The sequence below is a fragment of the Xiphophorus hellerii genome, unplaced genomic scaffold (assembly GCF_003331165.1).
Source record: "Xiphophorus hellerii strain 12219 unplaced genomic scaffold, Xiphophorus_hellerii-4.1 PGA_scaffold_58__1_contigs__length_500000, whole genome shotgun sequence".
NCBI lineage: Eukaryota > Metazoa > Chordata > Actinopteri > Cyprinodontiformes > Poeciliidae > Xiphophorus > Xiphophorus hellerii.
In genome coordinates this window covers 345809-359973 of record NW_022587633.1, presented here as the reverse complement: position 1 = coordinate 359973, position 14165 = coordinate 345809, and the positions used below count along the sequence as shown (strand labels likewise).

General features: G+C 35.4%; 3 protein-coding genes across 3 annotated transcripts; 2 read left to right on the top strand and 1 right to left on the bottom strand.

Moving 5' to 3' along the window:
- Window positions 1–475: 475 nt before the first annotated feature.
- ncbp2as2 (protein NCBP2AS2) lies at window positions 476–1687 on the bottom strand. Its single transcript, XM_032557309.1, has 2 exons — window positions 1559–1687; window positions 476–1487 (listed from the first exon to the last, which is right to left on the bottom strand). The coding sequence occupies exon 2, from the start codon at window positions 1428–1430 to the stop codon at window positions 1125–1127; it is 306 nt and encodes a 101-aa protein (XP_032413200.1). The 5' UTR covers window positions 1431–1487; window positions 1559–1687; the 3' UTR covers window positions 476–1124.
- fkbp2 (FKBP prolyl isomerase 2) lies at window positions 1209–4786 on the top strand. Its single transcript, XM_032557308.1, has 3 exons — window positions 1209–1320; window positions 3042–3508; window positions 4302–4786. The coding sequence occupies exon 2, from the start codon at window positions 3060–3062 to the stop codon at window positions 3474–3476; it is 417 nt and encodes a 138-aa protein (XP_032413199.1). The 5' UTR covers window positions 1209–1320; window positions 3042–3059; the 3' UTR covers window positions 3477–3508; window positions 4302–4786.
- Window positions 4787–5250: 464 nt separating this feature from the next.
- Window positions 5251–7426, top strand: ncbp2 (nuclear cap binding protein subunit 2). The gene is made up of 5 exons (XM_032557306.1): window positions 5251–5408; window positions 6162–6248; window positions 6334–6428; window positions 6573–6711; window positions 6968–7426. Exons 1-5 carry the CDS (start codon window positions 5334–5336, stop codon window positions 7064–7066), a joined length of 495 nt encoding a protein of 164 aa, XP_032413197.1. The 5' UTR covers window positions 5251–5333; the 3' UTR covers window positions 7067–7426.
- The last annotated feature ends 6739 nt before the right edge of the window (window positions 7427–14165 follow it).

Below are 14165 nucleotides of genomic sequence, written 5' to 3'. Positions count from 1 at the left end.
AGACGTTGATGCATTCTCTTCCTTCTGATAGAGATTTATTTCTTTGTGAAATGATGAAACGTGTGACTAATATTTAGTTGCCAGGCCAGTGTGTCTGCATAAGTATTACTGCATTAAGCGGCTGCTGTTCTGTGCTTGTCTAAATTAAATAAACATGTAATCAAAATGAACATGAGTCATGTAATTTATTCTTTAAAATATTGATTTTTGACATATTTTCTCCAACTGTTCCAGCTTTTCTTATTTTGCATTTCTTTTTTTAAAAAAGTTTCCTTCTCATTTCCATGTTCTCCAACAGTTTTATGCTGAATGTTTTTGTTAAATGTCTAAAAATACATATTATATTAATAAATTATGACAGTTTTTGGAATAATTTCCGATTTGATAAATAAGTAGTCTTTCTCACACAGCTCAAAATATTGCCAACTCCAAATTTTCTTTATATATTTTGCATCTTTACTCACTTTGGAAATAATCTGGTATAAATTAGAGTCTTTATTTAAACTGTAATGGCAGATAAATTTATTATATATACATACAGATACATCTTTACACATTTAAAAACGTTTCCAGCAAATATGTTTTACGAGTACAGAGCTGCCGAAGCTCTTTGGCAGGACAGCCTGTTTTTGAATTTCACAGTGAAGAAAAAAAAAAGATGTGTAGGTTAAGGTGGCTATAAATAAAAATGGAGCGAAAGTCCCTAAATTAAAGGCATTTGATGATGTTTCAATTGTAAAAGTGTGAATAAAGTGATACTCTTCTCATTATCACGGCTTATATCAGACGGTATATCGATATCATGGCTTTATTCTCGTAAATTTTATTTTATTGTAACTTTTTTCTTAGCATGGTCCTTAATGTCCGTCGTAGTAATACTCCAATATTAGTTTATCCAGAGTTTTCCCCCTCTCCAATACAATAAAAACCATTTCCGTGTGTTTTAAAAAACAACAAAAAAGTGAAGTTAATCTTGAAACAAGAGAAGGTGCAAACCAGTTATGCTTGTCAGCTTTGTTGAGGCAGATTGTTAGACTCACATCAAACTGATATTTCCTCATTCAGACCTAAACTTCAACATAATCATCAGTCCTTTCAGCAGCCCAGAAACCCTCCGGTCTCCTTTACTTCTTTATCCGCCTGGAGCCATCTTTCCATCCTTCCTTCACCTCCTTCACGAACGTCTCCCGGACTCTGCGCAGGCGGTTGCTCGCCTCCTCCAGGTCGCCGGGGACTCTGCTGGCTTCCTGTCGGACCTGCCGCAGCGTCTGGGACCGCATGACTCGCTCCGAAGTGTCCCGGCCGGCGATCTGAGCCTTGGTGAGGGCGTACGCCGTAAGCTGAGCCGCCCTCCGGATCGGACGGGACTCCGCCAACTTCTCAATAACCTGGAGGTTGTTGACGAAATACGCTAACATGCGAGATAGCATTTTGTCCGCAGTCGGTTAGCTGCTGCTTCTCTCCTTTTTTCTTGACCTCTTTCAACCCTGCAGTGATATCAGTTTTCATTAAGGATATAAATAATACATATTTTTATGTCAGTACAAATTTTACTTACTTCAGCTGAAGTTGGATTTAAATGACATAGAGACAGCGGATGTTTGGTAACACAACAAGAGAATTTTCTTCTTCTTCCGGGGTCACTGTAATCTGCATTCTATTGAGTTGTATTACTGCCCCCTGCTGGATGTCAGGAATATTTCGATCCGCAGCCGAGAATAAAAAACAGGCATAAACTGATGAATAAAGGGCAGGAGTTAATTGATGTGAGATACTACAAAGTTTTAATTGTTGAGCTAAGATATTTTATTCATGTTATTTTTCTTTTCTAAACTAGACAAATGTGTTCCCATTGAATTGTCTAGAATAATATTAAAAAAACCAACAGACACAGAGGCTGTCTGGGAAAATGCAGCAGAAATACACACACACACACACACACACACACACCCACACACACACACACACACACACCCACGCACCCACACACACACACACACACACACACACACACACACACACACCCCACACACACACACAATTATTTGGTTTTCATTATGAAATTATAATAAAAATGTCACAATACATATTACATTATTAAATTAAATGTTAATTAAAATGAGTAGACGTATAAACAGTCAACTTTATTATATTACATACAACATAAAAATACAAATGTAAAAAAAACAAGCTTTTTCGACTTTACAAAATAATAAGTATTTATAAAAACAATTTAACTCATTTTTTACTGTACAAAGATAGGGACGGTTTTAACACAGTCCCTATCGATATTCTTTCAAACTTGTATTTTAAAGAAAACACGTTCTTTGACCGAAATGATATTGATATGCAAATAAAGTTATCTAAATCTGAAGGCAAAAGTATAATTTGGAAAGAAAGCAAGAAGATATGGGAAGATAGGTGGGTAAATGAAATAAAAGGAAGACATTTATTTAGAATACAAAAAACAGTCGATGTAGAAAGGATCAGAGGATTAAACAGGAGGGAAGAGATAATTATAAATAGAATACGAACTGGGCATAGTTTCCTAAACGGAACTCTTTTTAAGATGGGGAAACACCTTACTGGTTTATGTAGATGGTGTGATGAAGTAGAAACAGTGGAACATGTTTTGATTAAATGTAGGAAATACGCAAGTCAAAGAAGATTATTAAAAACAGAAATAGGTGTTAGTAGGGAATTGAAATTTGACAAGGTGATCGATCAGCTGAATAGTATTGAGGGGAAAAAGAAGATTTTTCGTTTTTTAAAAAACACTGGGATTTTTAAGAGTCTTTGAGGAGTAGGTGGTAGGAGGCAATAGAGGGCAGTAGTGCAACATAATTGGATGCAAGCTGCCGTTAAAATCTAAAGAAGAAGAAGAAGAAGAAGACCGAAATGTTCAGTCCCAATATCCTCCGGGATGTTTATCCGGTAACACCAGGTGGTGAACTACATCCGGTCGTACTGCTCGTACATCCGTTTTTCATGAAGGGATTTTCTAGCTCTCTTAATTTGTTCATTTTTTCACATTTTTTCAGCTCTCCTACTCTGTAACCATGCGGCTGCTGTTGCTGGTTGTAATGGCGGCCATCTCCCTCGGCCCCGCGGCGGTTAGCGGAGCCGACAAGAAGAAGCTCCAGATCGGGATCAAGAAGCGAGTGGACAACTGTCCCATCAAGTCCCGCAAAGGCGACGTGCTGAACATGCACTACACCGGCAAGCTGGAGGACGGAACGGAGTTCGACAGCAGCATTCCCCGGGACCGGCCGTTCACCTTCACCCTGGGAACCGGCCAGGTGATCAAGGGCTGGGACCAGGGCCTGCTGGGCATGTGCGAGGGCGAGAAGAGGAAGCTGGTCATCCCGGCGGAGCTGGGCTACGGAGACCGGGGAGCTCCGCCGAAGATCCCCGGAGGAGCGACGCTCATCTTCGAAGTGGAGCTGCTGAGCATCGAAAGGAGATCGGACCTTTGACGTAGAAATAAATCACGGCTTTAAAGAAATTTGTAAGTATGTTTTGTTTTCTTACATGTTAAAACTGGGTTTAATTACTCAGTTACATTTACTTAAGTAACATTTTGGGCGAAACGCACTTATTTTCACTACTACTTTTATAAAGATAAATTTTATTATTTAGTATTTCTACTTTTACTTGAGTAAAAATATCTGAGTAACTTAAGTGAATGAATAACAAGATTATTTTCAGTGATGTTTAGAGTAACCAAAAAATTTACTCAAGTAAGAGTAGCACAAATCCAACATATTTTTACTCAAGTAAAAGTAAAATTATCCGTCCAAGAAAATGTAAAAGTTACTACCAACAGCTGGCTTGACTTGGAGAAATTTTAATTCTCCAAATTATAGCTATGTTACAAACTTAATTATTTTAAATGTGGTCTTTAAAATACTAAAACTTCCACATAATTGTACTCGCAGTAAAGTACACCACTATGTACTTGGAAGTTGATTAAGTAATTCACAAGGCAGATTAACACACATTTCTATATTTTTTCATAGTTTTATTTTACCTAATTTGATTTAAATTAATCTCTTATTTCAAATTGGTTAGATTATTTTTTTCTACTTTGTTACTCTTGTGACTCTGTTTTAGATGACTAGTGCTTAACTTTTACATGTTTTATGCTATAAAAAGCAGGATTTTATTTACATTTAAACATTGCAAGATAATAGTTTTACATTTCTGTTTTCTTTTTAATACGAGATCTTCCTCTGCAGATCACAAATTAAATCTAGATTTGGCTTCTTCTTCTTATCTGAGTATTTTTTTTCTTTTTTCAGAATCCAAGAATTGCTGCTGCATTACGTGGAGACCTCCTGACTTTTGAAGAATGATCAAGAAGATTAAAATCAAAACCAGGGAAATGAATCTAAACCCCAGCAGAGCCTCTGTTCTGCTTTTAGTAGGACATAAATGATCGTATGATGTAATAAACGATGATATTAGGCAGTAAAGTCCAGCTTTTGTTCAGGATGACATCACACCACTTCATCTGTTTATTTTTGCTTCATGAAAACTTGTTTACATTTCTACATTCCTCTTTCACAATTGATTGACAGTAAATCAGGTAAAACTGAGGCAGGGGCCAAGTGATTATGAATCATTTTTGTTTTGTAATTACAATAAAATGTTTCCCTAACTTTCCTTTTAAGCGCCGGTGATTATTTTTATGTACGTTGTTTAGCTTTGGATAATTAATGTCTTCTGATTGTGGAAGAGCATCCTGAACACTTCTGATTTGCAATAAACCAACACTGAAGTTTCATTTATTTATCAAAATAAATGAAACGTGTTCATAAGTCAAAGTAGAACAATTTAGTAGAAACAAGCAGAAGATTACTGAAGGCACTAAACATATAAAAAGATAAAATACACCTCAGAAATATCTTAAAATGTTGAAATATACAATATTTTTATGAATTAGGAAGAAAAGAGTAACAATGGTTTATGGTGCTGTTGCATACAAGATATATTTTAATCCAGGCACACAAGCTGAAAAACTAGTTAATGTAAATAAAATTTAGGGCAAAAAGAGAATTTAACTGGGAGGAAATGTAGGTTTTTCTCTCACAAAAAAAATTAATTGCGGGAAATGTGTGTAATAGATATTTTATATACATTATTATAGCTGCGGTGTACATCACGTTAGTACCCATTATGGAGTAATAGCTTGCTACCAGCAGAGGGCGCTGTTTATAACCATCCGTGGTGGCGGAGCTTTTTAACTGACGCACACCTGAACCGGAAATTCTTGTATTCCGTTTCTGAGTGTTGAAAACAGCAGCAGAGCGTTTTGCTGCGATTCCTCCACAATGTCCGCGAAGCTAAACGCTTTGACTAGCGATTCATACACCGAGGTCAGTCAGTACAGAGACCAGCACTTTAAGGTGAGTGAGGAAGAAACTTTTTAACGGCGACGTGGAAGTTAAATTAGCTTAAACTGTTTTACAAGTTAGCCAGCTGTGAAGCTAACGGCTAAAGTCTTTGAATGAGCGCCGTTGTTGCTATGATGTAGTTTAACCCCGAGATTCGCTTGAATTTGCTGCACATATAATCAAAAAATACTGGCTTATACTTGTTTAAATGTGTCATGATATGAGGAAATGTGCCTAACTCAAACCGTGTTTAAAGTGGTTATATTTTGCTCCGTAACTTCTGTCTGTCTTCATCTACTTTTGTTTAATCACCAACAAATGGAAGGAAAAATTGTTTTAAATTGTAATTTCCAGCCATGATTTGATAATGAAACACTATAATTTACATTTTCCAATTTTGCGCTTTTATTCAGTTATAAAGAAACTCCATTTAAAAATTCAACTCAGTTAAAAAACAATTCGTTTTTAGCCATACTTTTGCTGTTCAAGATACTTTTTTTTATCACAAAATGTACAAACATTGAAATTTCTCCTCAGAGAAACACAAACCACATAGATAAAATCAAAACTTTGATAAAATTCTTGCATTAAAAACTTTTTTTTTCAATACATTTTTGGAAAAACATTATTTTACTGTAGATTTAGGATATCCTTGTTTAATTCCCTACAGTTTAATTTATAAGAGACTCATTTTAGATGGGATTTGAAATGTTAGCTTTCTCAGAGTATTTTTTATTCACATTTTTTCTGTTTCTCCTGCTGTAGGGGAATCGCTATGAACAGGAGAAGTTGCTGAAGCAGAGCAATACTCTATATGTGGGGAATCTCTCCTTCTACACCACCGAGGAGCAGGTACAACCCTCACTTATAATCTGACTTTAAAGTCTCATTAAAACATTTCAGGTCTATTTATTTTCGATTTGTGTTGTGAAAACAGGTGCATGAACTGTTTTCTAAATGTGGCGATGTGAAGCGCATCATCATAGGCCTGGATAAAATCAAGAAGACGGCTTGTGGATTCTGTTTTGTAGAGTATCCTTTCAGATTTTAATGTGCCAAACAGAGAAAAGAAAGGAAGTTTCCACACCCAAAATGTGTTTGCCTGACTGTTTTAACGAATTTAAACTCAGAGTGTGTGTGTGTGTGTGACACACGCCTTAGCTGCTGTTGTATCAGATATTACACACGGGGAGACGCGGAGAACGCCATGCGCTTTGTTAACGGCACACGGCTGGACGATCGCATCATCAGGACGGACTGGGACGCCGGCTTCAAGGAGGGCAGGCAGTACGGCCGCGGGAAATCTGGAGGACAAGTAAGAAGAACTTAAATGTTCATTAGAATTTAAAGTTTATTGATCTTTAAAAATGTGTTCCTGAATTACTTTAACCATTATATTACTTTAGAAATGGTCTCAAAGCAACAACATTATCGTTTATAACAGTAACTTCTGGGACAATTTATCATCCAGTAAAACCTGTTGTAATGACAGACCTGAATGTAGTAAAATATCCTGTCTGAGTCGTTGTTGTGTTTTTAATGTCGCCTCTGGTTGTGTTTGGTTTCTTCAGGTGAGGGATGAGTACAGGCAGGACTACGACCCGGCCAGAGGCGGCTACGGTAAGCTAGCTCAGCAGCATCGGAGCACAGAGAGACCGAACTCTTTTTAGACGGAGTCGGTGCCATCCCGTCCCGGACGGATTCATTTCCCAGCAACATCTGGAAAGACGCTAAAAAAAGGAGAAGGAGAACTTTACAGGTGGAACTTGGAGCTAAAGATGTGAAGGAAACTTTCTTTGGCTAAAACACATCTTTGTCCAACGTAAACAATTTCAGGCTGAGTGTTTTTTTTCTTTTTAAATTATTATTTTTTTTTTATTAAAGTTGAAAAGTCCAATAAAAAAAATTATAAAGTTATCAGATTAACTCTCCCTGTCTAGAAAGCATCGTTTGCTCTGAGTTTCTTTACCTGAATGAAAATTTGTCAAACTGTTTACCATTTATTTTAATAAAGGTGTTTTTTAAATAAATTTGAAAGGTTTCTTTTCTTCATATATATATATATTTTTTGTTGTTGTTTTCACTGGAGTTTGAAACATTTTACTGAAGATTTACAGGATTTCCTTTCAACTTTTATTTATTTTTTACTTTTGTAGCAAATTGACATAAAATTTACAAATTAAACTACACTTTAGATGGAAAATCAATGAAAGCAAAAATATACAGTTTTGTTCCCTGGTGGTCAGTAATTTATTTCTTTCAACATTCTTTTTATTTTAATTTATTTTTGCAGCGTGACCTGTTCACATTTTATTCCTGGTAAAAATGCAAAGCTCTCAATTTTGTCTGGAAAGTAACAAAATTAATCTAGAAGCACCTAAAATATTACAAATGCAGATTGAATTACAGCTGCATTAATCATGATCAATTTATGTGTCAAATTGTTTACCATAAAAAATCAATTTAGACAAAACTTGAGTTTGTTTTTTCAGTATTTATTGACATTTAAAGACAGTATCCAGTGATTTAGGGTTTGTTACATGCTCACACTTTGCTTCCGCCTCCTGATTGTTTATTTTTGTTTTTATTGTTGGCACCTTTGGCGGTTCACTGGTGGGGGCGGGGCTCAGCCAGCCCAGGTGTAGCTGGGCTGGTGGCGCACCTGAGATGGATGAGTGATGGTGGCGTCTACGAAGCTGCCGCAGCAGCGGAGATTTTGGGCGAAGAAAAATTAATTAAGAATACGGTGCGGGAGGTTCTGGACGGAAAAAAAGGACCTTCACCTCGGGACGGATCCACCCAGAGGGGAGCGTCGGAAGTTTTGGCCGGGATGAAGTTTGTTTGGGTTTGTTTTGGGAAAACCGGCTGGACGCTAAAGCATTTTAGCACCGGGGAGCTACACGCCTGCCAAGATCAACCACCGACTAAATCACCAGAGGTGCGTTTAGGAAAAGAGAAAAAGCTATATATATATTTAAAGATAAAGAAAAAAAAACTATTAAACGGAGCGGCGGGTGAATGAGGGATCGCCCTTTTCCAAAGGATGCCAGCTGGTCAAGGTGAGGTCAGCCCCGCCACGCTGTGTTCCGTCAGGTGCCCAGTTTAGTTTTCTTTATTTTGTTAATTTTTGTGTAAATTATTACCCACTTCGTTGCGGCTCCTTCTCTCCCGTAATCAGCATTAAAAAAATTAATAAGAACGAGCCAGGGTGAGAGTAGCGGGACGTAACAGGTTTCTGAAAGTACATATTTATTTTTTTAAGTTGTAAATCACGATTTGTACTTTTAGGCTTTATTAAGGTCACGTGTTTTTTGTTTTTTCCTGGTTTGGTTTTAGCATTCATATGTGGTTTGACGCAGCTATCTAATCAGTTTTTTGCTTGTTTTTTTTTTTTTCTTTTATTAAATTGATTTGATTAAGACAGCTCACATTAATCAACATTATCACAATTCATGGCAGTAAATTTGCACAATAACTAAAATTCATCCTTTTTTCCTAAGACAAGTAAACACAAAAAACAAATATTTCAATATAAAATTCACAAGACAGAACCAAATACACACAGCACCAAAAAAGAAACATTAAAAAGAAATAACTGACAGAAACGATATAAAAACAGGATTTAAAGACACAATAAGCTGTTTAAATGAATATATAAATATACTAATAAAAAAGAACGCTAGGTGGCAGTGTAGGCAAACACCATGATTCCCATTGGAGCTTTTTGCTAAAGAAAAAGATCGACTGGCATTTTAACCCTCTATGGCTAATATGGTTTTTTTTTCAAAGCTAAATTAAGCAATAAATCAAAAATCCTCATTAATGACCTCTGCACACTTTTCCTTAATTTTAACCCTATAAATTAAATTCAAATTAAGAAAAATACTTAAAATTTGAAGTTGTGAGGATTTTAAGATGGACGTGGGATCCGTTTGTCTCTAATCTCCTTTACTCCACTGCAGCTGGATCATCTGAAAGGGATTTAAACCTGTTTCTATTATAACAGAGAATCTCCACCAAATCTATAGGAGCTGCATTCGAGGATTTTCCATTTTTTATGCTTCAGCTGAAAAAGATGAAGCTCTCTGAGCCGGAAAACTGACTCCAGTTCATGTTTGGGTTTATTAGTCTGGTTGAAAAAGTTCAGATGGGGTCAAGTTGGAACTGAAGAGAGACAAAGGCAGAAATGATGGAGACACTATGCAAAAAAAGACTGAAAAATGGAGAGAAAAATACCCATAATTCCATTCTTTAAAGGCAGGATGAAGCAATGACGGAAAAAAAAATCATCTATCAACACAATAATGATCCAATTAAATCAGGAAATACTGCAGAGAAGTTAAAATGTAATTTCTATATCTTTATAAGAACAGAAATTATTGCTTGGTTTTATTAAATGTCTGGTTTCATAATCAGTCCATTCACCTATTTGTCTGATTATTATTTTTTGTTCATCTAATTTAGTTTAAAAATCTTCCATCCATAATATTTTTTAAGGACAATTTTGTTTGCAGAGACATCGTAATCTGTTTTATTTATGGTTTTGATTGTGTGTTATTTCAATTTCATTTGCTTTCTTGTATTTAACATTAATTGGAAATTGTCTCAAAACAATAATATCATTTATCGGAATAATTATTTCAGCAATTTATCATCCAGTGAAATTTATTGTGACATCAAGTCGTAATTCAGTGGCTTTCCTGAAGATAATGTCGAAAGGTTTTCTATCGAAGCCATAAAAGCGTTTTACTTTTATGTTATAAATGTTCTACACTGTAAAACTTAATTACTGCTCTTTACTTTAAAAAAGTAAGTAAACTCATTGCCTCAATCTTTTAGTTTTTATTGAATATATTAAGTATAAATGCATTTAAAAAAAAGCTAAATCCAAATAATTTATTTTATTAAAGTTATCTTAGTCAGTCACTATGCATTCAAAAATTCACTGGAGTTTAATTGAATGTTATAGAGTTTCTTCCAGTACAAAATTAAAGTTTATTAATCTTTGAGGAGCTTAAGTTATTATGTCATTATCAATATATTAGTCAAAAATTGTCTCACAAACAATAATAATATTATTGTTTTATCATAAAGTTAAACTTATCGTCACAGGTCTGGAAGTACTTGGATTTTTATTTTATTATTATTAAATTAAATGAAATTACAATATTCTAATTTATTGTAATGATATTTGGGACAATTTATCGTCCAGTAAAATCTATCATGACTGGTTTAGTTTCCACTGTAATTTGAGATTTAGTAATTTGTGTTATGTACACCACCTAATAAATCTTACAAATTTTTAAATGATTTAAAATAGTAAAGAGAATTAGACATTTTTTCCTTAAAATAAGGAATTTTGGCATCAAAAAATGTGTAGGAACCCTGTAAAAAAACACAAAACAATCAGATTTTTCTGTACAGGCCCAGAAGAAAGCATCACACTGCTTTGTATTTTGTTTAGTTTTGTTTCGGTCTGCCATAAAGGAAGAATTAATCTTTTTGGAGGCTGTAACTCGGTGTAGATGCCACTGTTGCTCCACTGAGCGCAAAAAGAATCACAGAAAAGGATTTGACAGACAGGCAGCTGCTGAACCTACAAATCTTTTCTCTTTCCACCGACTTTAATGTTTCATCATCTACTGTGTTATTCAATTTGTCATCCAGCACTCTGACAAGTGAAACAAATAAAACTGGAGCTTCAGCAGCTGGAATTTAGCTTGAATCTTTTAGCATAAACCAAATATGACTCCGGCTTTACAATAAATCAATTCTAATCAGAGTTTTTCTTTTCTTCCTTTTTTGAGGTAGCATAAAAATAATCATCTTACAATCTCAATCACAATCTCATGTTTTTTGTAGTCACCGTGCTAAATGATGCCTCCAAGCAAATGTTGATCTCAAGAACCATAAAAGGTTTGGATTTCATTCACCCACCTTTTTTATCAGGAATAGCAGAACGTTTCTGTCCTTTTCAAATTTTAGGGTTTATATGAGTTTTTTTTTTACATTTCATGGAATATATTACTGTAACCCAGCATGCTAGTGGTAGCCTATTTGCTATCATTAGTATTTTAGCTAGTTTTAGCTTTTTAGCTAATTTTGGCTTTTACGTGGGTTTTTCACACTGCATGGACAATTTCTTACCTTTCTTCTAGTCTTCAGCAGTTGGCTTTAAACTGCTTTTGCCATTTTCACCAAAAGCACACACTTGTATTTTCATAGGAAATGCACACTTTCTAGTATTTTGTTTTTCAAAATCAATGTGCATAATGGATTAATTTAAAGCCTTCTGGTATTTTGACGTGTTGATTTTATTTTCCAGCCACTTTTCATTTTGAAGGGTTGATTTTTCCAAAAGACTTAATGTTTCAATTGGCCAGTATGGGGATTGAACCCATGACCTTGGCGTTATTAGCACCACTCTCTTACTAGCCATACATAATGATGAGTATTCATCAATTTAAGATAAACTTCCATGATCTAAACACAATGAAGATTTGATAAAAGAGGTCATATTCTAATGTTTTTCAAAATCAACATGCATAGTAGTGAGAAAAGTATTTTTTTTTTAATTTACATTTCATGGAATATATTACTGTAACCCAGCATGCTAATGGTAGCCTATTTGCTATCATTAGTATTTTAGCTTTTTAGCTAATTTTGGCTTTTCTGTGGGTTTTTCACACTGCATGGACAATTTCTTACCTTTCTGCAAGTCTTCAGCAGTTGGCTTTAAAAAAAAAGCATTCAGCATTCACACTTGCATTTTCATAGGAAATGCTCACTTTCTAGTTTGTTCTGGCTTATAGAAAAACATTTAAAGTCAGTTTGGGAGTCTTACTTTTCTTAGGAATACATTAATCCAAATGTAAATGGGCTTTTAAGGGGAAGGAAAACCTTACTCAAAATGACTGGTGTAAAAATGCACATAAATTATTTTAAAAGGTCTCCACTGTTGTGCAAGTCAAAAACACTAAAAGCAGTGGTAACCTGCTGTAACATCAACATTGGGAATATATTCCATTTATAGATAATTTTGGCATGTTTTCTACCTGATTATGCTCACCTGTCTGAAGCAACAGCTGTCTGATAAAAAGCAGATGCACATAAATAATTTTAAACTCTTAAAAATACATTTCACATTTAAATGTGCAAGTAGACATTTTAATAAGTTGTTTAAAAAAGGCTATTTTTGTGAGTTTAGCCTTGTAAATGGAAACCAACAAGCTTAGAAGTTGCTTTCATGCAGGCCTGCTGCCTAAGTCAGTCACATGAAGTTTTATTGTGATAAATTCGAAGAATTTTGATTTATTATTGTTTTGATAAATTCCAGTTAATGACTTTTAAAACCTGTGAAACTGTCTGTATTTTTGGGATTGTCAGTTACAATCACAATTACAATGTAACAAATTTACTGAAAAAACTTTGAAAGTGAAACCAAAATTGCTGAGCTGTCTGCCACAGCTGCTCCTTCAGACCAGCGGCAGCAGCAATTAACAAAAACCTGTTGGAACTGAGCGTCTGCTGATCTTATACGAACTACTCACATCTAAGAGCGGTTGTAAACGGGATAATGGAGGCGCATTGTTGTGATGATGAACTGGAGGCGGAGCGTCGGAAAGTGTCTTAAAGAGACAGATGCCAAATTTCAAAGCATCAAAGACAAATTGACGTTAACTTAAGGATTATTTTCACACCTGATCCAGAACGCCCTGCGCTGCAGTCCACTTCCTGCTTTTGGATCGGTTTCCAGTCTGCTTTGTGACTTTATATGCATTGGAACCACTCCAGAGTTCACTTCAACCAAACAGACGGAGTTTTTTAGGTGGACCAGAATTCATTTACACCAAATGAACCAAACCTTCCAGCTGAACGGATTTGAGTTTGATTAAAACAGACTGAACTGCGCCAGTGTGAACACACCCCAAGTTATTTTAAAAAACAACTACAGGTAACAAAACTACTTCATTGTGTTATAAAATGGAAAACTCATAATACCCCCGTTTAAATAAAAAGTTTGACGCCATCACTTCTGTCTGTCGGATCCGCTGGACCCGGGAGTCTGGCGGGTCGTTATGGCTCAGAGGTTTCTCTGTGGTAAAATACTGGTTCTAATACCACGCTTCACAACACACTCAATACCCTGCAGTTTCTTCCTCTCATCCTTGTTACTCAATGTCTGCCACTATACACATGTTCCTCTTGTTCACACACTAAAGAACAATGTCAGCTGATCAAACACTTAATTTCAGCACCTAGAAATCCTACGATTCTCTTGTTAAAAAGAAAAAAAGCTTCAGCTCCCTGTCTTTGATATCATCGTTGTGGTCCAAGATGTTTTATGTGCAGAGACTTTTCATGCCTGAACTTCTCTTCACCTGGTCCCTCCTGTGATAATGTTCAGACTAATTAAACTCTTGTAATTTGAGGGGAATTTCTCAGTCAGTTTCGATTTTAGCTCTGTCCATTTCCTTCAACGATCGATTCGTGTTTTTTTTCCTCCTAATAGCATCACTTCCTTTGAAAGCCAAATGCATGCAGTAATTCTCTAATGTACAGAGCAGGTAAACACTTTTTGAAAGGAGATCATTGATAAAATGTTGTTTTTTTCCTCACAGTTTCTATTTTCAATAAGGTGAATTTACTGAAGTTACAAAATTTAGGTACGTTTACAAAGCAGAATTTTTGCTGAAAACGTTTTTTTTGTTTTTGCGTGGTTGTTTATACTACTAAATAAGCCCAACTAGTGCGCATTAGAAGAATATT